This window comes from Procambarus clarkii, chromosome 8 (assembly GCF_040958095.1).
Source record: "Procambarus clarkii isolate CNS0578487 chromosome 8, FALCON_Pclarkii_2.0, whole genome shotgun sequence".
NCBI classification, from domain to species: Eukaryota; Metazoa; Arthropoda; class Malacostraca; order Decapoda; family Cambaridae; genus Procambarus; species Procambarus clarkii.
Window position 1 is genome coordinate 42,404,509 of NC_091157.1, and position 22,934 is coordinate 42,427,442.

General features: G+C 56.1%; 1 protein-coding gene across 4 annotated transcripts in view; it reads left to right on the plus strand.

Annotated features, from left to right (window-relative positions):
• Nucleotides 1-22,934, plus strand: part of mri (BTB/POZ domain-containing protein mrityu) — a 423,115-nt gene that overhangs the window by 332,514 nt on the left and 67,667 nt on the right. For all 4 annotated transcript variants that reach the window (XM_045744968.2, XM_045744969.2, XM_045744965.2 and 1 more), the window contains one exon: nucleotides 18,966-19,112. In XM_045744968.2, coding sequence (XP_045600924.1) covers nucleotides 18,966-19,112 — 147 coding nt within the window. The remainder of the gene's footprint in view (nucleotides 1-18,965; nucleotides 19,113-22,934) is intronic.

Here is a 22,934-nt window from a genome sequence, read left to right on the forward strand (position 1 = left end):
GCCCCCTCCAGTGCTGCAGCTGCTGCCCCCCCCCCAGTGTTGCAGCTGCTGCCCCTCCCCAGTGCTGCAGCTGCTGCCCCTTCCAGTGCTGCAGCTGCTGCCCCCTCCAGTGTTGCAGCTGCTGCCCCCCCCAGTGCTGCAGCTGCTGCCCCCTCCAGTGCTGCAGCTGCTGCCCCCCAGTGCTGCAGCTGCTGCCCCCCAGTGCTGCAGCTGCTGCCCCCCCCAGTGTTGCAGCTGCTGCCCCCCCCAGTGTTGCAGCTGCTGCCCCCCCCAGTGTTGCAGCTGCTGCCCCCCCCAGTGTTGCAGCTGCTGCCCCCCCCCAGTGTTGCAGCTGCTGCCCCCCCAGTGTTGCAGCTGCTGCCCCCCCCCAGTGTTGCAGCTGCTGCCCCCCCCAGTGTTGCAGCTGCTGCCCCCCCCAGTGTTGCAGCTGCTGCCCCCCAGTGCTGCAGCTGCTGCCCCCCAGTGCTGCAGCTGCTGCCCCCCCCCAGTGCTGCAGCTGCTGCCCCCCCCCAGTGTTGCAGCTGCTGCCCCCCCCCAGTGTTACAGCTGCTGCCCCCCCCAGTGTTGCAGCTGCTGCCCCCCCCCCCCCAGTGATGCAGCTGCTGCCCCCCCCAGTGTTGCAGCTGCTGCCCTCCAGTGCTGCAGCTGCTGCCCCCCCCAGTGTTGCAGCTGCTGCCCCTCCCCCAGTGTTGCAGCTGCTGCCCCTCCCCCAGTGTTGCAGCTGCTGCCCCCCCAGTGTTGCAGCTGCTGCCCCCCCAGTTGTAACACTGTAAAAGTGTTTGGTTTAGGTTAATACATACATAGAGTACATGAGTCACAGACAAGGATCGGAGAGGCGCCAGTTGTCTGCCTGAGATCTCACACCTCTAACCGTTAACGACCCCAAGTGACCTGAGGTCAGATCATGAGAATTTCACCTTGCTTCCGCTAAGCGTATAATTGGAGCCGGGTAGCCTTCAAACATGCCGACGTTTAAGGAGTGGCTTGGTAGTGCCGGAGGCTATCTACTTGTGGGCGGAGTTAGCTACTAGGTTCCCCAATATAAACTCGGAGAGCTATCGAGCATTAAGCAATAGGAGACCGGCCAGCGGAGCAGAGCAGAGGCCAGCCGTCGAGATAGGCCGTCACCAGACGGGGGGTGACGCTGCCTGAAAATTGCAGACCCCCCCCCCTCTCTATTCAACTTAGACTCAGTCCTCGGTGAGTGAACATTTAGGTGACTTGGTCGTGTTTACATATGTTGTGTGATGATCAGGGGCAGTCAAGTTGTAGGGTTCTCGAATTCTTGGATGATGACTCACTTTGCATATTAAACTGGAACATTTTAATTGAATTGCTAAATTATGATACTTCATGTGAAATATAATTATGAATTTATTATTTAAATTGTGTTTAACTTTGTTCCCTAGAGCTTTGAGTTGAGGATTTGAGAAAGCCTCTGTGGTTACTGGGTTCATGATATAAATGAGTACATGTTTGGAGTTGATACATGGTACAGAGGGAACATACTAATAATGAACTCATGATAACATCCTTTGAGAATTTTGTGATACAGGCAAGTTCCATTCCTTGTCTTGTATGTAATGATAATGAATGGATGGTGGCAGCATTTCGTCTTCTACTATCTACTCTTCTACTATCTACTCTTCTACTTCTACCTATCTACACCTCTCCCTCCACCCCCTCTCTAAGCTCTCACTTTCAGCTAATGACCCTCCTCGCTCCTCCCACCTCTCTACCTCTCACCCCAAACCCTCACTAATTACTTCACTATTCATTTCTTTCCTTTCGTTTTCTCGTATACGTTTGTGGCAATGATTCTGTATTCTAGAGTTCTCTCTAGAGTTTCGGGTAGCTGATCCAGTTACGGCGCCTTGTAGTCTTAGCACCTAGGTAGTCAAATACCTAGGTTTACAAGGTGTTGAACGAGAGAGGTTGCCTTAGGAACTCTAGGGGTGCTCTAGAATAGTTAGCTAACTGGGGACGGGATAACGGACAAGAGAGAGCTGTTTCCCCCGGCCTCGTTAGTTAACTGGGGGGTGGAATAATGGACGAGATAGAGCTATTTCCCCCACCCCCCGTTACAATGATGGCAGCGGTGTTGAACAATGTTGTAGGTAGTTGGTGTTCTTTTAACATTGTTCAGTCCCACGTGTCTTTTGCCGCTCAGGCGCTATCAGGGAGATCTTGACAGGTGTTTACTTTCGCGATTTAGCGAGTTTTCAGGTTAGGAGATTGTGATTCTCTGGTGTTGTGGTTTAGTGATTTTGTGAGTTTTGTGGTGTTCAGGGAATGTTCACCAGAACTTGCGTGTGTAGTGATTTATGTTAGTGATAAGATTTGACGATTTGGGAACTTAGCGGTGTTGGTAGTGCAGGTCAGCTGAGTGTGACAGGTGACCTCGCATGTCCCAGGGGGACACCCAGCCACCGCTGGTCTCCAGGTCAGTGGGGAGTGGCAGGTGTAGTTTTTAAGTAGTGGTTCTGCTCAGATTATTGCGATCGACTGTTTTACTCCATTTGAACGCAATAACCCGAGGTGTACTGGTATTGTACAGCATGCTAGGGGGAGCCTTAGTATGTCAGTAGACTTCACGTTGGGGACGCTCGACGTTAGATAGTCTGGTCACAGGGGTGGCAACAGTTTGGAGTTGTTGAACGGCGGAGATGCTAGGGAGACACTCTGGGTCACGTAGGTGGCTGTAGGTTAAGGGTGGGAGTAATGGTTAATTATGTACTTAAGATTAGGAACGGTACAGTTAAGTTTAGGCTAGTGTTGTGTCTATTAGTGTTGATTTTTTTTTTTGTGACAAGTTAAAGGTAGTGACGACCTTATTCTCTCTTCTCTAAACTTTACTCTGTTACTGTTTTATGTTCCACCAAGTCAATATCATCCAGAGTTAATTGAATTATTAAAATTTAAGTGTAGTTGTTGCCAGGAGGAGAGCTTATAATTGGACTGTGAACCCTATACAAACTACAGGGTCACACAACAGCATGGAACACGGGTATTGTCGCCTTTATGTTCAATTCACAGGTGGGAGCCAGAGGAGAGGCGCGACGCATATACAGAAGAGGGAGACGGCTGCTGTGTACCACACTCAGGGGCGTTTATCACCACCACCACGACCAGCCCACTACCTGGAGGTCATGGCTCCACCACCATCACCACCCCAGGGGACCCCAAGATGCAGCCCTCTCGGTTGGTCAACATTGGTCTACCCATTGGACCCCAAGACGGACGGACCCCAGCGGACCCCCAGTGGACCCCAGGTCGTTCTGCAGACGACCCCAGACGACCCAGTAAAAATGGAAGAGGAGCAACAACGACTCCAGTCTGTCCCACCAACATCGGTCTACCCAGGATGGACCCCAGGACGGACGGACCCCAATGGACCCCAGGTCGCTTGTCAAAGACCCATGGGAGGAGGAAGAGAGAAGAAGGAAGAGAGAAAAAAGAAGAGAGAAGAAAGAAGAAGATAAGACAAGCTGAGACACGATACCTAGTGTCCCTTGCTGGTGTCAGCATCATTGCATGGAGCGTAATTGCAAGACAGGATCGTTTGCCTTGACTGGCCGCCCCTCCTGCAAGCAGGTAGCTCTGTTGAGTGATTCTTCCTGTGTCATGCAGACTTGATGTGGCTGTCAGAAGTAGCTCTCTGAAGGAGGCGTGCTGGAGCAACAGGGAGGAAGAAGAGTAGGATGGGATTTCTACTGTTGGCAACTATATGAAGGTCTCGAAACTTGTAGTCCCTATAGCTGTGAAGAACCCCAATATACGTCTCTCATGGTGACTGACGTAGGGCCAATTACAGATCAGCTGGGACAACCGAATTCCACGGTCCTGTGCGCAGTTCAAGTAGTAACGGCTTTCGGGTTGACCAAGGGTTGTTGTGCGTTAACGACGAAGAAGCGACGGAGGCAGTTGTGTTGAAGAAATGTGGTACAGGATTATCTACAAGACCAAGCAGTGACGTCGCCCAGCCAGAGACAATGGACGTCTGTCTATATATTTCATTTTTTTAGAGTAGGATGATGTATATTTGTTTAGCTAGGATGTATTCTTTTCGTTAATAAAGTTGTCGCACACAGCTAGCTTGCTTTAGCAGTGTTGCAAAAACTTTATTTTCGGGGAGAAGGGGAGATGTAACACTGTAAAAGTGTTTGGTTTAGGTTAATACATACATAGAGTACATGAGTCACAGACAAGGATCGGAGAGGCGCCAGTTGTCTGCCTGAGATCTCACACCTCTAACCGTTAACGACCCCAAGTGACCTGAGGTCAGATCATGAGAATTTCACCTTGCTTCCGCTAAGCGTATAATTGGAGCCGGGTAGCCTTCAAACATGCCGACGTTTAAGGAGTGGCTTGGTAGTGCCGGAGGCTATCTACTTGTGGGCGGAGTTAGCTACTAGGTTCCCCAATATAAACTCGGAGAGCTATCGAGCATTAAGCAATAGGAGACCGGCCAGCGGAGCAGAGCAGAGGCCAGCCGTCGAGATAGGCCGTCACCAGACGGGGGGTGACGCTGCCTGAAAATTGCAGACCCCCCCCCCTCTCTATTCAACTTAGACTCAGTCCTCGGTGAGTGAACATTTAGGTGACTTGGTCGTGTTTACATATGTTGTGTGATGATCAGGGGCAGTCAAGTTGTAGGGTTCTCGAATTCTTGGATGATGACTCACTTTGCATATTAAACTGGAACATTTTAATTGAATTGCTAAATTATGATACTTCATGTGAAATATAATTATGAATTTATTATTTAAATTGTGTTTAACTTTGTTCCCTAGAGCTTTGAGTTGAGGATTTGAGAAAGCCTCTGTGGTTACTGGGTTCATGATATAAATGAGTACATGTTTGGAGTTGATACATGGTACAGAGGGAACATACTAATAATGAACTCATGATAACATCCTTTGAGAATTTTGTGATACAGGCAAGTTCCATTCCTTGTCTTGTATGTAATGATAATGAATGGATGGTGGCAGCATTTCGTCTTCTACTATCTACTCTTCTACTATCTACTCTTCTACTTCTACCTATCTACACCTCTCCCTCCACCCCCTCTCTAAGCTCTCACTTTCAGCTAATGACCCTCCTCGCTCCTCCCACCTCTCTACCTCTCACCCCAAACCCTCACTTATTACTTCACTATTCATTTCTTTCCTTTCGTTTTCTCGTATACGTTTGTGGCAATGATTATGTATTCTAGAGTTTTCTCTGGAGTTTCGGGTAACTGATCAAGTGACGGCGCCTTGTAGTCTTAGCACCTAGGTAGTCAAATACCTAGGTTACAAGGTGTTGAATGAGAGAGGTTGCCTTAGGAACTCTGGAGGTGCTCTAGAATAGTTAGCTAACTGGGGACGGGATAACGGACTAGAGAGAGCTGTTTCCCCCGGCCTCGTTAGTTAACTGGGGGGTGGAATAATGGACAAGATAGAGCTATTTCCCCCACCCCCCGTTACACAGTGTTGCAGCTGCTGCCCCCCCCAGTGTTGCAGCTGCTGCCCCCCCCCAGTGTTGCAGCTGCTGCCCCTCCCCCAGTGTTGCAGCTGCTGCCCCCCCCCCCAGTGTTGCAGCTGCTGCCCTCCAGTGATGCAGCTTCTGCCCCCCCCAGTGTTGCAGCTGCTGCCCCCCCCAGTGCTGCAGCTGCTGCCCCCCCCCCCAGTGTTGCAGCTGCTGCCCCCCCCAGTGCTGCAGCTGCTGCCCCCCCCCAGTGCTGCAGCTGCTGCCCCCCCCCAGTGCTGCAGCTGCTGCCCCCCAGTGCTGCAGCTGCTGCCCCCCAGTGCTGCAGCTGCTGCCCCCTCCAGTGTTGCAGCTGCTGCCCCCCCAGTGCTGCAGCTGCTGCCCCCCAGCGCTGCAGCTGCTGCCCCCCAGTGCTGCAGCTGCTGCCCCCCAGTGCTGCAGCTGCTGCCCCCCCCCCCCAGTGCTGCAGCTGCTGCCCCCCCCAGTGTTGCAGCTGCTGCCCCCCCCCAGTGTTGCAGCTGCTGCCCCCCCCCCAGTGTTGCAGCTGCTGCCCCCCCCCAGTGTTGCAGCTGCTGCCCCCCCCCAGTGTTGCAGCTGCTGCCCCCCCCCAGTGTTGCAGCTGCTGCCCCCCCCAGTGTTGCAGCTGCTGCCCCCCCCAGTGCTGCAGCTGCTGCCCCCCCCCCAGTGTTGCAGCTGCTGCCCCCCCCCCAGTGTTGCAGCTGCTGCCCCCCCCCAGTGTTGCAGCTGCTGCCCCCCCAGTGTTGCAGCTGCTGCCCCCCCCCCAGTGTTGCAGCTGCTGCCCCCCCCCCAGTGTTGCAGCTGCTGCCCCCCCCCAGTGTTGCAGCTGCTGCCCCCCAGTGTTGCAGCTGCTGCCCCCCAGTGTTGCAGCTGCTGCCCCCCCCCCCAGTGTTGCAGCTGCTGCCCCTCCCCCAGTGTTGCAGCTGCTGCCCCTCCCCCAGTGTTGCAGCTGCTGCCCCCCCCCAGTGTTGCAGCTGCTGCCCCCCCCCCAGTGATGCAGCTGCTGCCCCCCCCAGTGATGCAGCTGCTGCCCCCCCAGTGTTGCAGCTGCTGCCCCCCTCAGTGTTGCAGCTGCTGCCCCCCCCCCCCAGTGATGCAGCTGCTGCCCCCCCAGTGTTGCAGCTGCTGCCCCCAGTGCTGCAGCTGCTGCCCTCCAGTGTTGCAGCTGCTGCCCTCCAGTGCTGCAGCTGCTGCCCTCCAGTGCTGCAGCTGCTGCCCTCCAGTGCTGCAGCTGCTGCCCTCCAGTGCTGCAGCTGCTGCCCTCCAGTGCTGCAGCTGCTGCCCTCCAGTGCTGCAGCTGCTGCCCTCCAGTGCTGCAGCTGCTGCCCCCCAGTGCTGCAGCTGCTGCCCCCCCCCAGTGCTGCAGCTGCTGCCCCCCCAGTGCTGCAGCTGTTGCCCCCCAGTGTTGCAGCTGCTGCCCCCCCAGTGTTGCAGCTGCTGCCCCCCAGTGCTGCAGCTGCTGCCCCCAGTGCTGCAGCTGCTGCCCCCCCCAGTGCTGCAGCTGCGGCCCCCCAGTGCTGCAGCTGCTGCTCCCCACTGTTGCAGTTCCTGCCCCCCCCCCCCAGTGCTGCAGCTGCTGCTCCCCCCCCCAGTGCTGCAGCTGCTGCCCCCCAGTGTTGCAGCTGCTGCCCCCCAGTGCTGCAGCAGCTGCTGCCCCCCAGTGCTGCAGCAGCTGCTGCCCCCCAGTGCTGCAGCTGCTGCCCCCCAGTGCTGCAGCAGCTGCAGCAACAGTGGATGCACTGTAGAACACCATGTGTACAGTTACCACCACGTGGCCAGGACCTCGCCCTGGGGGTGGCTCTCGTCTCCTCAACCTTCCTCACCATTGTTTTCGTGAACAAGAAATATACGAAATGTATTATTTGTATATTCCTCTAAAGTTACTATAGACAAAAGTGTTGCAAATGGCTGGTGTATAAAAGATGTCGTTTGTTGTTTCCCCTAAAAATGCAGGGAGCTTTGTGCTTCAGTTTTTCTGTGTCTTGGAGCTCCTTGGATGTGAATATTCTCCATTACACACTAGCGCATACTTGTCACTTCTCCGTCTCACATACTAGGGACGGTTTGTATGGTAATATTATTGCCCAGATGAAACACGGGGAAGGAATGGCAGCATATTGCCTTAAATGAATAGTGCAATGTGTGGAGGCTGGCAGGCCGCTGCTGGAGGCTGGCAGGCCGCTGCTGGAGGCTGGCAGGCCCCTGGAGGCTGGCAGGCCCCTGGAGGCTGGCAGGCCGCTGCTGGAGGCTGGCAGGCCGCTGCTGGAGGCTGGCAGCCCCCTGCTGGAGGCTGGCAGGCCGCTGCTGGAGGCTGGCAGGCCGCTGTTGGAGGCTGGCAGGCCGCTGCTGGAGGCTGGCAGGCCCCTGCTGGAGGCTGGCAGGCCGCTGCTGGAGGCTGGCAGGCCGCTGCTGGAGGCTGGCAGGCCCCTGCTGGAGGCTGGCAGGCCCCTGCTGGAGGCTGGCAGGCCCCTGCTGGAGGCTGGCAGGCCCCTGCTGGAGGCTGGCAGGCCGCTGCTGGAGGCTGGCAGGCCGCTGCTGGAGGCTGGCAGGCCCCTGCTGGAGGCTGGCAGGCCCCTGCTGGAGGCTGGCAGGCCGCTGCTGGAGGCTGGCAGGCCCCTGCTGGAGGCTGGCAGGCCGCTGCTGGAGGCTGGCAGGCCGCTGCTGGAGGCTGGCAGGCCGCTGCTGGAGGCTGGCAGGCCCCTGCTGGAGGCTGGCAGGCCCCTGCTGGAGGCTGGCAGGCCCCTGCTGGAGGCTGGCAGGCCGCTGCTGGAGGCTGGCAGGCCGCTGCTGGAGGCTGGCAGGCCCCTGCTGGAGGCTGGCAGGCCGCTGCTGGAGGCTGGCAGGCCGCTGTTGGAGGCTGGCAGGCCGCTGCTGGAGGCTGGCAGGCCCCTGCTGGAGGCTGGCAGGCCGCTGCTGGAGGCTGGCAGGCCCCTGCTGGAGGCTGGCAGGCCCCTGCTGGAGGCTGGCAGGCCCCTGCTGGAGGCTGGCAGGCCCCTGCTGGAGGCTGGCAGGCCCTGCTGGAGGCTGGCAGGCCGCTGCTGGAGGCTGGCAGGCCCCTGCTGGAGGCTGGCAGGCCCCTGCTGGAGGCTGGCAGGCCGCTGCTGGAGGCTGGCAGGCCCCTGCTGGAGGCTGGCAGGCCCCTGCTGGAGGCTGGCAGGCCCCTGCTGGAGGCTGGCAGGCCCCTGCTGGAGGCTGGCAGGCCCCTGCTGGAGGCTGGCAGGCCGCTGCTGGAGGCTGGCAGGCCCCTGCTGGAGGCTGGCAGGCCCCTGCTGGAGGCTGGCAGGCCGCTGCTGGAGGCTGGCAGGCCCGCTGCTGGAGGCTGGCAGGCCGCTGCTGGAGGCTGGCAGGCCCCTGCTGGAGGCTGGCAGGCCGCTGCTGGAGGCTGGCAGGCCCCTGCTGGAGGCTGGCAGGCCCTGCTGGAGGCTGGCAGGCCCCTGCTGGAGGCTGGCAGGCCCCTGCTGGAGGCTGGCAGGCCCCTGCTGGAGGCTGGCAGGCCGCTGCTGGAGGCGGCAGGCCCTGCTGGAGGCTGGCAGGCCCTGCTGGAGGCTGGCAGGCCCCTGCTGGAGGCTGGCAGGCCCTGCTGGAGGCTGGCAGGCCCCTGCTGGAGGCTGGCAGGCCCCTGCTGGAGGCTGGCAGGCCCCTGCTGGAGGCTGGCAGGCCCCTGCTGGAGGCTGGCAGGCCCCTGCTGGAGGCTGGCAGGCCCCTGCTGCTGGAGGCTGGCAGGCCCCTGCTGGAGGCTGGCAGGCCCCTGCTGGAGGCTGGCAGGCCCCTGCTGGAGGCTGGCAGGCCCCTGCTGGAGGCTGGCAGGCCCCTGCTGGAGGCTGGCAGGCCCCTGCTGGAGGCTGGCAGGCCCCTGCTGGAGGCTGGCAGGCCCCTGCTGGAGGCTGGCAGGCCCCTGCTGGAGGCTGGCAGGCCCCTGCTGGAGGCTGGCAGGCCCCTGCTGGAGGCTGGCAGGCCCCTGCTGGAGGCTGGCAGGCCCCTGCTGGAGGCTGGCAGGCCCCTGCTGGAGGCTGGCAGGCCCCTGCTGGAGGCTGGCAGGCCCCTGCTGGAGGCTGGCAGGCCCCTGCTGGAGGCTGGCAGGCCCCTGCTGGAGGCTGGCAGGCCCCTGCTGGAGGCTGGCAGGCCCCTGCTGGAGGCTGGCAGGCCCCTGCTGGAGGCTGGCAGGCCCCTGCTGGAGGCTGGCAGGCCCCTGCTGGAGGCTGGCAGGCCCCTGCTGGAGGCTGGCAGGCCCCTGCTGGAGGCTGGCAGGCCCCTGCTGGAGGCTGGCAGGCCCCTGCTGGAGGCTGGCAGGCCCCTGCTGGAGGCTGGCAGGCCCCTGCTGGAGGCTGGCAGGCCCCTGCTGGAGGCTGGCAGGCCCCTGCTGGAGGCTGGCAGGCCCCTGCTGGAGGCTGGCAGGCCCCTGCTGGAGGCTGGCAGGCCCCTGCTGGAGGCTGGCAGGCCCCTGCTGGAGGCTGGCAGGCCCCTGCTGGAGGCTGGCAGGCCCCTGCTGGAGGCTGGCAGGCCCCTGCTGGAGGCTGGCAGGCCCCTGCTGGAGGCTGGCAGGCCCCTGCTGGAGGCTGGCAGGCCCCTGCTGGAGGCTGGCAGGCCCCTGCTGGAGGCTGGCAGGCCCCTGCTGGAGGCTGGCAGGCCCCTGCTGGAGGCTGGCAGGCCCCTGCTGGAGGCTGGCAGGCCCCTGCTGGAGGCTGGCAGGCCCCTGCTGGAGGCTGGCAGGCCGCTGCTGGAGGCTGGCAGGCCCCTGCTGGAGGCTGGCAGGCCCCTGCTGGAGGCTGGCAGGCCCCTGCTGGAGGCTGGCAGGCCCCTGCTGGAGGCTGGCAGGCCCCTGCTGGAGGCTGGCAGGCCCCTGCTGGAGGCTGGCAGGCCCCTGCTGGAGGCTGGCAGGCCCCTGCTGGAGGCTGGCAGGCCCCTGCTGGAGGCTGGCAGGCCCCTGCTGGAGGCTGGCAGGCCCCTGCTGGAGGCTGGCAGGCCCCTGCTGGAGGCTGGCAGGCCCCTGCTGGAGGCTGGCAGGCCCCTGCTGGAGGCTGGCAGGCCCCTGCTGGAGGCTGGCAGGCCCCTGCTGGAGGCTGGCAGGCCCCTGCTGGAGGCTGGCAGGCCCCTGCTGGAGGCTGGCAGGCCCCTGCTGGAGGCTGGCAGGCCCCTGCTGGAGGCTGGCAGGCCCCTGCTGGAGGCTGGCAGGCCGCTGCTGGAGGCTGGCAGGCCCCTGCTGGAGGCTGGCAGGCCCCTGCTGGAGGCTGGCAGGCCCCTGCTGGAGGCTGGCAGGCCCCTGCTGGCAGGCCCCTGCTGGCAGGCCCCTGCTGGAGGCTGGCAGGCCCCTGCTGGAGGCTGGCAGGCCCCTGCTGGAGGCTGGCAGGCCCCTGCTGGAGGCTGGCAGGCCGCTGCTGGAGGCTGGCAGGCCGCTGCTGGAGGCTGGCAGGCCGCTGCTGGAGGCTGGCAGGCCCCTGCTGGAGGCTGGCAGGCCCCTGCTGGAGGCTGGCAGGCCCCTGCTGGAGGCTGGCAGGCCCCTGCTGGAGGCTGGCAGGCCGCTGCTGGAGGCTGGCAGGCCGCTGCTGGAGGCTGGCAGGCCCCTGCTGGAGGCTGGCAGGCCCCTGCTGGAGGCTGGCAGGCCCCTGCTGGAGGCTGGCAGGCCCCTGCTGGAGGCTGGCAGGCCCCTGCTGGAGGCTGGCAGGCCCCTGCTGGAGGCTGGCAGGCCCCTGCTGGAGGCTGGCAGGCCCCTGCTGGAGGCTGGCAGGCCCCTGCTGGAGGCTGGCAGGCCCCTGCTGGAGGCTGGCAGGCCCCTGCTGGAGGCTGGCAGGCCCCTGCTGGAGGCTGGCAGGCCCCTGCTGGAGGCTGGCAGGCCCCTGCTGGAGGCTGGCAGGCCCCTGCTGGAGGCTGGCAGGCCCCTGCTGGAGGCTGGCAGGCCCCTGCTGGAGGCTGGCAGGCCCCTGCTGGAGGCTGGCAGGCCCCTGCTGGAGGCTGGCAGGCCGCTGCTGGAGGCAGGCAGGCCCCTGCTGGAGGCTGGCAGGCCGCTGCTGGAGGCTGGCAGGCCCCTGCTGGAGGCTGGCAGGCCCCTGCTGGAGGCTGGCAGGCCCCTGCTGGAGGCTGGCAGGCCCCTGCTGGCAGGCCCCTGCTGGAGGCTGGCAGGCCCCTGCTGGAGGCTGGCAGGCCCCTGCTGGAGGCTGGCAGGCCCCTGCTGGAGGCTGGCAGGCCGCTGCTGGAGGCTGGCAGGCCCCTGCTGGAGGCTGGCAGGCCCCTGCTGGAGGCTGGCAGGCCGCTGCTGGAGGCTGGCAGGCCGCTGCTGGAGGCTGGCAGGCCGCTGCTGGAGGCTGGCAGGCCCGTGCTGGAGGCTGGCAGGCCCGTGCTGGAGGCTGGCAGGCCCCTGCTGGAGGCTGGCAGGCCCCTGCTGGAGGCTGGCAGGCCCCTGCTGGAGGCTGGCAGGCCCCTGCTGGAGGCTGGCAGCCCGCTGCTGGAGGCTGGCAGCCCGCTGCTGGAGGCTGGCAGGCCCCTGGAGGCTGGCAGGCCGCTGCTGGAGGCTGGCAAGCCGCTGCTGGAGGCTGGCAGGCCGCTGCTGGAGGCTGGCAGGCCCCTGCTGGAGGCTGGCAGGCCGCTGCTGGAGGCTGGCAGGCCCCTGCTGGAGGCTGGCAGGCCCCTGCTGGAGGCTGGCAGGCCCCTGCTGGAGGCTGGCAGGCCCCTGCTGGAGGCTGGCAGGCCCCTGCTGGAGGCTGGCAGGCCCCTGCTGGAGGCTGGCAGGCCCCTGCTGGAGGCTGGCAGGCCCCTGCTGGAGGCTGGCAGGCCCCTGCTGGAGGCTGGCAGGCCCCTGCTGGAGGCTGGCAGGCCCCTGCTGGAGGCTGATACAGCTTTTATGAGGCAATCTTTCCCAGTCGGCCGACTGCCCCCCCCCCCCCCTCCTGTTGCCGCAGACCAAGACGCACAGTTTGCCCCGCCCCCCACACCCCCGCCCTCCACACTTCCCCGCCACACACCCCCACCGACTCGCTTACCCCTCAGCATTACCCACAAACCCCAGTGTCTCGAATATCATTGGGATTGTGGGTATTGGCTTCTCTGGCCGGGTAGCCCCCCCCCCCTTGCCGGGTAGCCCCCCCCTTGCCGGGTAGCCCCCCCCCCTTGCCGGGTAGCCCCCCCCCCCCTTGCCGGGTAGCCCCCCCCCCTTGCCGGGTAGCCCCCCCCCTTGCCGGGTAGCCCCCCCCCTTGCCGGGTAGCCCCCCCCCCTTGCCGGGTAGCCCCCCCCTGGCCGGGTAGCCTCCCCCCCTGGCCGGGTAGCCTCCCCCCTGGCCGGGTAGCCCCCCCCCTGGCCGGGTAGCCCCCCCCCTGGCCGGGTAGCCCCCCCCCCCCCCTGGCCGGGTTAGCCCCCCCCCCTGGCCGGGTAGCCCCCCCCCCCCTGGCCGGGTAGCCCCCCCCCTGGCCGGGTAGCCCCCTCCCCTGGCCGGGTAGCCCCCCCCCCTGGCCGGGTAGCCCCCCCCCCTGGCCGGGTAGCCCCCCCCCTGGCCGGGTAGCCCCCCCCCCTGGCCGGGTAGCCCCCCCCCCTGGCCGGGTAGCCCCCCCCCCCCCTGGCCGGGTAGCCCCCCCCCCCTGGCCGGGTAGCCCCCCCCCCCTGGCCGGGTAGCCCCCCCCCCCCTGGCCGGGTAGCCCCCCCCCCTGGCCGGGTAGCCCCCCCCCCTGGCCGGGTAGCCCCCCCCCCCTGGCCGGGTAGCCCCCCCCTGGCCGGGTAGCCCCCCCCTGGCCGGGTAGCCCCCCCCCCCTGGCCGGGTAGCCCCCCCCCCTGGCCGGGTAGCCCCCCCCCCTGGCCGGGTAGCCCCCCCCCCCCCTGGCCGGGTAGCCCCCCCCCCCTGGCCGGGTAGCCCCCCTTCCTGGCCGGGTAGCCCCCCCCCCGGCCGGGTAGCCCCCCCCCCCCCCGGCCGGGTAGCCCCCCCCCCTGGCCGGGTAGCCCCCCCTGACCGGGTGCCCGTATTCGAGCATTGTCTCTTTCCAGAGTCTTTATAACACAAATTGTAGTCGTGGGTCTCCTGTGGGGGATGTTATTGGACTTAATATATGTTTATTGGGCAGCTGCTTGGCTCCTGACACTGTGTCCAGGCACCTCGTTATCCTTCCTGGCACCTTCTTGATATCATTCCTGGCTTCTTGATATCATGCCGACACCCTGTTATCATTCCTGGCTTCTTGATATCATGCCGACACCCCTGTTATCATTCCTGGCTTCTTGATATCATGCCGACACCCTGTTATCATTCCTGGCTTCTTGATATCATGGTGACACCCTGTTATCATTCCTGGTCTTCGTGACTATTATAGCACTTCCACCTTGGAAGAGGACGGCGTGGTCATCATCAAGTTGTATCATGTTCATGGCTGCTGAGTGAAGGTCCTCATCTTCACTGCTCATGTCAGTCTAACATAACATGTAACTAATGTATTCACAGTTGTAATTCATTGTGTCGGAGACAGAATATAGTTCTTGTTTGGTGGATATTGTGTGCTGTGAACTTCTTGAGAAGGCGTAGTTGGCAATGTCTTTATTGTATTTTTTTTTTTATTCTTTTTCCTATTTTTTTTCCGTGCACTCATGCACTCACGCATGCGTGTACCAGATTCACTCGGGTATCTATACACTGGTTGATTGACAGTTGAGAGGTGGGACCAGTGAGCCGAAGCTCAACCGCCGCAAGCACAACTAGGTGAATACACACACGCATGCATGCTCACACATGTACATAAATGGAATTCATTAGGAAGTGGTGTGGTGGAGGCTGACTCCATACACAGTTTCAAATGTAGATATGATAGAGCCCAGTAGGCTCAGGAATCTGTACACCAGTTGATTGACGGTTGAGAGGTGGGACCAGTGAGCCGAAGCTCAACCCCCCCCCCCCCCCCGCTAACACAACAAGGTGAGTACACAAAGGATATAAACCCCTCAAAGTGAACCCTGCTCAGGCTCAGTACCCTACAATCATCCCTCAAGAAGCTGGGAATAGATCAGAGAAAGGGGCCGCTACAATAGAGGTCACATTGGCAGAAATGCTGACAAAAGAGCCCAGAAGCCGTGTCCACAATGAATAAAATTGCCATTGAAGGAAACCACTTCGCAGAAAGCAACAAAATGCACTAGTCAGCTGCTAGAAAGGAAGAGAGATAGTTGTAGTAGGTATTCAAGAACAACATGACTCCAGTTAGTAGGAATGGAATACTAGGGAGAGATCTGCAGTGACAGATCCTGACGGAGGTGCAGGTGGGGTGCGGCTGCATGACGTATAGGGAATGTTTTCAGGCTAGGCTGGTACAAACAAGGGCTGGAACCGGTTGATAAAAGACAGTATTCACGAACGAGGCCACAAAAAGGGGAAATTCTATCAAAGAAGAGTAAACTTCTAAATGTAATGGAATATAAAAAGGTATTCCTTTAGAGAATATGCCGAGGGTCGAGAGACTCATGGCCGCAGACGCAAGGAAAGGCTCAAGGAAGAGAAGAGAACTGAGAAGCTACATTCCCCAACCCAACAATTTCAAAGGGGAGTGGGGAACCCTCCACCAGACGATCAATGACCACAGAGAGAAGTACAGCACTCCATCCTGCCACCCTATAACAATCCTCCCCACCCCAAACGCTCCCTGCTCCCCATCCCTTGGGCTCCGTCCCCCCCATATAAGTCTAGGCAAGACCCAACCAACCCCTGACTCCATTTTCCAAACCCCTGTTAACTAGCAAAGCAGCAACCCCCCATACAAATAGCCACACCCACAAAAACCACTTCCTACACCAGTGGACCGGCCCTCGAGGTGGAGAGTGAGAATGGACAGAAGAAAGTGAGCTTCGAAGTAATGTTCTCGACCATTAATGAGGTTATTAAAACACAAACGAACTTGGGGAAAGGTTACAAGAAGAAAACACAGTTACCTTACTGTTTCTTACCTTTCCTTACCTTTCAGTTACTTTTGAATGATTCCGAGGATCAAGGTCTCCGGCCTTCGACTAGGCCTCCTGGTTGGTGGCCTGGCCAACCTGGCTATTTGATGCAGCTGCTCGCACCCTAACATATGAATCACACCCTGGTTGATCAGGAATCTTTTTGTAGGTGATTTTAAAATTCTCTTTTCAGCGCTGAGAGGCTGGCCAGTTAAGCCCCTTATGTGTATCTCCCTCTCCTTAGGGAGAGTGTTGGAAAATCTTGGACCTTTGATGTTGATAGTTCTCTCTCAGCGTACCTATTGTACCTCTGCTTTTCGTCGGGGCTATATGGACCTCTTACCATGCCTACTGGTCTTATCGGGTAATATTTCCATGTACAAATTTGGAACAGTTCTTTAGTATTTTCCAAGTGTATATTATTATGTATTTCTCCTGCCAGATTTAAAAAAAATTATGGAGTCCCCAATAATTTAGATGTTATACTGAATGAATTTTCAAAAAAAAAAAGTGAATATTTTCAATGGAATAGTGAAAGATCTTTGCACTCTCTCCAGATCAACAATGTCTCCAGCTTTGAATGGGGCCGTTAATGTACGCTAATATTCCACACTAGAGAGCATTAATGTCTTGACCATTATCATTGGTACGGCATCTCTTCCTTGAAAAGGTCTTATTATCCAGCCTGTAAATTTTCTTGCAGGTGTGACAGCTACTTATTCCATTCTTTGACATGTAAGGCCTTCCGGCGTGATTGCTCCCAAGTTTACATTATTTATTCAATAGTGTGGGTTGATTACATTTTATATGTGGCTTCCAATTTTATATATAACATTTTCCCATAGTGCCGAAGCTGGCTCTTATCATTATTAAACATGTTTTCTGTGGCCGATTGAAAGACTTCATTTATATCAGCGTAGAAGTTTGTTGTGTTTATGTTGTCTACTCTCATTAAAATCCTAGTGTCGTCTGCAACGAAAGATACAGTAAAATATATTGTGTCCTTGTCTGTGTCCGATATGAGGATGAGAACAATTACTGGAGCAAGCACAGTACCCTGGGGGACTGTGCTTTTCACAGTAGATGATCCGGATTTGATTGTGTTGACTATTACACTCTGGGTTCTGTTCATTAGGAAATTAAAGATCTACCTCCCTACTTTGCAAGTACAGTAATTTCATCTTTGATAATTTTGTGTGCAATAACAACATGCTCAACTTGTCGAAGACTTTTGTGACATCTGTGTATATTACGTCAGCGTTGTTCTTGTCTTTCATGGGACCTAAGGTCATGTTATGGAGGCCCAGCAGCTGTGAGAGGCAGGAGCGCCCTCTTCTGAACCCGTGTTGTCCGGGGTCATGGAGACGCTCTGAGTCCATGCGTACTCGCCTAGTTGTGTCTGCGGGGGTTGAGCTTTGGCTCTCTGGTCCTTTGTGTGTTGTGATCTTAGCACTCTTTCAAAGAATTTTATGATGTGTGATGTTAGAGCTGTTGGTCTATAATATTTAGCATCTGGTTTACTACTACTTTTGTGAAGTGGCGCGATCTCCGGTGTTTGAAGTATCTAACATACTTAAATGAGCAAACACATTGGTTTCCGTTCAAAGCTGAAGAAATTGCTGACCTGGAGAGCGTTCAATGATCCTTTAATGCTAAAATCCACTCTGTAAAACTTCTGAGTTATTGAAGTTAAATTAAATTAATTAGGGATTGAAGTTTAAGACCGATTAATAGTTTTAAATCTGTATTCTCTAGAGCACATGCTTGTGAGATACATAATAATTTACTCTTGGAAAATATTAGAGGGACTGGTTCCAAATCTGCACACACAAATAACTCCACGTAAGACGAGGAGGCGTGGCAGGAAGTTGAAAATAGCCTTGTTGCATAGCAGAGGTGCAACAGGTAGGCTGAGAGACAGTTCTCTCAACACCAAGAGCCCAAACTTGTCAACAGTCTCCCTCTAAACACACGGGGTATAACTGACCCACCGCTTACTGCCTTCAAATGAGAATTTGATAAACACCTCGGAAAGATACCTGATCAACTGGGCTGTGATTCACACGTCAGGCTTTTAGCAGCCTGGTTGACCAGACCAGGAGGAATGATCACAGCTGGGCCGGAGCGGACCGCGAGGATGCTGGGCCTCACAATATAAACACAATGTAACCAATAATATGTGTAATGTATTTGCATGTCCATGTATGGTTCCCCGAGTGTGTGATTACAACTACATGTTTGTTTTTGTATTGTTGTAGTGACTAGGAAGTGGTATAACAGGAGTCGTCGACTGTTAGGCCAGGTATAAGTCGGTCTTATGAGAATAAGTTATTACTTACTTGGGGCTGTCACATGTTGCTCTTGACTCAGCGTTGAATGACGCTTCCTACAGTTAAGGAGAACTTCCCCCCCCCCCCAAGCTATGTTAACTTAGTTAATGTAATAAATTCCCAGCAAACACACAGCGAAACTACAACGTTGGTACAACGTTCGTTGGTACAACAAGTTTTAACACCTAACTAGTCATAACAACCAATGTAGCAAGTTGTAACAACGTTCTAATACGTCATAAACACGTTAAGCCAAGATGTAACAACTTTATTACAAGTTGTAACAAGCGGAAAATAGGGACTGTTACGGTTTGTGTTTCCAGGGTTACCTTTAGGCAAACACTGTTGTATGTGTGATCCGCTCTTCCTCAAGTCGGAGCCGAGTCGGCCGAGCGGACAGCACGCTGGACTTGTGATCCTGTGGTTCCGGGTTCGATCCCAGGCGCCGGCGAGAAACAATGGGCAGAGTTTCTTTCACCCCTATGCCCCTGTTACCTAGCAGTAAAATAGGTACCTGGGTGTTAGTCAGCTGTCACGGGCTGCTTCCTGGGGGTAGAGGCCTGGTCGAGGACCGGGCCGCGGGGACACTAAAGCCCCGAAATCATCTCAAGATAACTTCAAGAAGAAGTCTAACGCGTGCCTCGTAAAGATGATGTATAAGCATACCTCATATCAAATAAAATGTGATAATTTATTCAATTAAATTTCAGTCCCTGTAAATCAACTTTCCCAACCAATACCGAGGCAGGTCTACTGAGGACGGTTTGTTAAAGTTAGTCTCTCCTCAGTAAAGGTCAACACCTCAATGTGGAAGGACTCATTATGCAAGCGTGCTCTTGCTCTAAGCAAATATTATTAATTCGTTTGGCAACCTCTGCGAGATGTCTGCAAAATTTGTCATATGCAAATTTGCAATATTGCACTAGGATGTTGCTGGAAAATGGTATGAATATGAGACGCACATGATTACTTCAGCTTGAGTGGTTTTTTCCATATATAAGTAACATTTTCTGGTGCTACAAGGAAGTCACAGGCAAATAGCAACGAGTTTGGTGCAGAACTAGCTTGATTAACTTGACTATTGCTGCTTGTATGAGAAAAGTACTAGGCTATGGAGAACTGATACAGTTTTCCCTTTTAACACAAGTACGTTTTATAGGAATGGTGATTTATTTATTTAAATTAAGAACTGATTTAATGTTACATGGAAAAAATGTGTGTCTAAATCTATATATTATTGTCCACAGATACAGTTCATCGCCCAAGCCCAAGTCATGCTTAGTGCAACGCGGAGAGTCTGGTGGATCAGTAACAGTGTCACACCACAACCACAACTCGAGGGCCCACCACCACGAGTCCGCCATACCCAAGATGACCCACCAGCACAGAACGGGGTGAGTTAGTGCCCTCTGGTGCCCTAGTGCCCTAGTTCCCTAGTTTAATAACCTGGGGCTAGATTCACGAAACAGTTACGCAAGCACTTAAGAACGTGTACATCTTTCCTCAATCTTTGACGGCTTTGGTTACATTTATTGAACAGTTTACAAGCATGAAAACTTGCCAACCAACTGTTGTTATTGTTATAAACAGCCTCCTGGTGCTTCGGAGCTCATTAACTGTGTAATAACTGTAAACAAAGCCGCAAAGATTGAGAAAAGATGTACAGGTTCGTAAGTGCTTGCGTAACTGCTTCGTGAATCCGGATCCTGATCATGTCTATTCTGAATTAAGAGAATAAGTTGTCATGAGGTTCATCTTACGGGTATTAATGCAGAATATAAACTTTGGGAAACTATTAGCCTGGAGCTGGACTGACTAACTAACTAATAGGACTAACTATTAGTTCTCATAAATCAACCCGTCCTCGACTCAAGATACCTGAGCAACTGGGACTTGTATGTTGTAAACCCATTCCATCCAGTTGTGGACCCCACAGACGCATTCATAACTTTTAACATGCTTTTCATTTAAACCAGAAATTTTCTCAAATATGAATTAATATTATAATATATTAGCATATTGAGCATATATAGGTTAGGGTAGGTGTTTAGGTTCTGTTGGTGATTATTTGTAGTACGTGGGTGAAGCATTTACAGCGTTGTGGTTCGAACAAAAGTCGTCAGCAAAGCACTTGTTCCGGAAGTGTTCGAACGTCATCAGTTGTGAGTCGTGTGTAAACCGTTTTTCATTCATAAACAGCGGGTTTAGCGGGTGCATGGAATCACTTTTGGGTCTTTGTTTGGAGGACGGACTATAAATAAAGGCAAAAGACCATTCCATGCACTAATGGAACACCAAACCCGCTGTTTATGAATGAAAAACAGTTTACACACGTCATGATGATGGTTTCTTTACCTCTTTCTCCAAGTTTAGCTGTTGCTCTAGATCCTAGCTAAGTTGGAGTCCTATCAAGGGAAGGTGGTCCTTCCGGCTCTTTGGTGGCTCAGCCTTGGTTTCTGCTTACTTTGCATCCAAACCTGGGAGTTTTTTTGCATGGTGCCTCCTCAAGGCATGCCCCTTGTACCTTGGGCAGCTGTAATGCTGTCTACTCAGCCTTACAGCTGAGCGGACAGCGCTTTGGATTCGTAGTCCTGAGGTTCTGGGTTCGATCCCTGGTGTAGGGGAAAACAAATGGCTAAAGTTTATTTCACCCTAATGTCCCTGTTCATCTAGCAGTAAATAGGTATCTGGGAGTTAGACAGCTGCTACAGGCTGCTTCCTGGAGATGTGTGTAACAAAAAGGAGGCCTGGTCGAGGACCGGGCCGCGGGGACGATAAGCCCCGAAATCATCTCAAGATAACCTAACCTCTCTCAGAAGATCGGCCCAGTGATGTACCTTGCTGGTTTGACCTGCTCAGCTCTTTGTGCCTGGTATTTTATGTGTGTGTTTATCGCCATCTCTATGATGATATTCCACCATCAAAGTAACCACCTGCTCTATGGTGAGCAGGTGGTTACTTTGATGGTGTTCCACTTGTGGTTGTCTTCTCAGTGGCAGTATGAGGTTTCTTGGCTCTCTTTTCGCCACTTCCTTTCTCTTAATTGTTGCTCTTCAGTTTCAGAGCATGTGGGTTCTTTCATCCCTTTCTTGGTTGTTTCTTGATTGACACTTATTAACAAATAATGTTGCCTCGTATTGTGTGGGACAGGCAGAGCTGCTGTTGCTTTGTATTGTGCGTTGATACTTCCTCAGCACTGTTTCTCAAAATTTCTTGTGCATTGTTTCACATCCAGTCTGCTTATGCCCATGATGTTCATAAGTACAGTACTCTCCTGTTGCATCTGTTTTTACAAATATGTTTTGGGTTTGAGATTTGGCCACGTGGGTTTTGGTGCTCAAACAGGGTGCTGGTGGGCACAACCAATGTTCCCGGGCCTCATCGCCCTTGTATTGCATTGGGTCGTGTGTCTTGACCTGCTGTCTCAGCTTTGTCTTGATTGCCGGTGGTTCCTCCTCCTTGGTGAGTCCCTATTTTTCTTCTTCATGGGTAGTTAACTTCAGGGAGCCACAACGGGGCTTCTCAAAAAAACCCAGCATTGAATGTAATAAAATGGACAAGCCCCAGTGGCTTCCTGAGTCCACCCTTCTTTTGTAGGTCATCAATTGGGGGAGATGACCCTAATTGATGACCTTCAAAGGAGGGTGACCCCAAAAACTTTAAAAAACTGCAAACATATATTAATAATGTCATCATCAGAAGTAATTTTCCTGCTGATTTGTGTCATCTGCAAAATGTGATACGAAGCTGTGACTTGTCAGATACTATTTAGACGAAAATTACAAGTAACCTGGGTTGGGTGCAACTTTGGCTGACGGGGTACACTGGGGGTTCATGTGCTGGTCTACCCGCTGGGTCGAGTTTGGCTTCAGGCTTTGGCTTCTGTTCTGGTTCCTTCGGGAATGCCCCTTCAGCCTATCATAGTTGCTGGGTTCAACCTACGGGCGCCTTACATCAGTTGCTGAGTCGCCGCCTTCCTCTCTGGATTTTTCGGGGTTCACTGCCTTGGCGCGTACCCGAGTCCAAGCTTGATGTATTTATGGACGCATTCTCCCTTGGCTGGGGCTTTGTGATCAGTGCTCAACAGACCGGCCAGGGGCAGTGGGGTCTGTCCTTCTGTCAGGCCCACAGCACAGTGCGGGAGTTCACGGCAGTTTGGCTGTTGCTCCGGAGGGTTCGAGTCACTCGGGGCTCCATGATCCGGCTCTATTCGGACTGCTTCCCGGTGGTTCATCGTCTGAACCATGGGGGTTCTCTTCGGTCCTTGGCTGTTTGCGGCTGGTCACTTCGAGTGGCTCGTCTGCGTGTTTCTCTAGGTTTGGCTCTCCATGCAGTTTATATCCAGGGAGTGTCCAACGTCCTGGCGGACGGCATGTCCCTGTTCATTTCCCTGTCCATGGAATGGACGGTCGATGCCAACTTCTTCATTTGGCTCTGCCAGACGTACAGGCTCCTGGAGGTGGACCTCTTCATGTCTTCCGATATTACTGGCCTATTTGTACTCGCCTATTTGTGCTTGTGGGGGTTGAGCTTTGGCTCTTTGGTCCCGCCTCTCAACTGTTAATCAACTGGGTTGTGGTGCCCTTCCCCGACTCTGGAGCCTTGGTGGTGGATGCCTTTCAGCAGAATTGGTTGAGGTGGAGTTACCTGTACCTCTTCCCCTTGGTCCAGCTGTTGCTTGGGTTTCTGGCTCAGTTGGAGTCCTACCGCAGGAGAGTTGTCCAAGTGGCCTCTTGGTGGCCGGCCCAGTTTCAGGCGCCTTGCTTTGTGTCCGTACCCAGGGCATTTTCTGCAGCTATGCCTCTTTCAGCAGATCGAACCGGTCCAGTACATGGCTGGTTCAGTCTACTCCTCCGCTCTTCGCGTCTGGTCTTTTTGACGCGGGTTTATCATCAACTATGTGGTGATCAGGTGGCTTCGTTGATGGTGTCCCACCTGTGACTTTGTCTCGGCAGTATGAAGCTTCCTGACATTCTTTATGCCATTTTCTGTCTCTTCATTGGTTGTCTTCGCTTTTTGATCGGGTTGTCTTGTCTTTTCTTTCTTTGCTTTTTCAAGACCATCATTTTATGCCGAATATTATCGCCTCATATTGTGCAGCGCTGGTGGAACTGCTCCAGCTTGCATTTAGGGTGGATGTCACTTCTGCCCCATTCTGTAAGCTTTCTCATGCTTTGTTTCACCTCCAGCCTGCTCATGCACCGCCTGGGCAATCC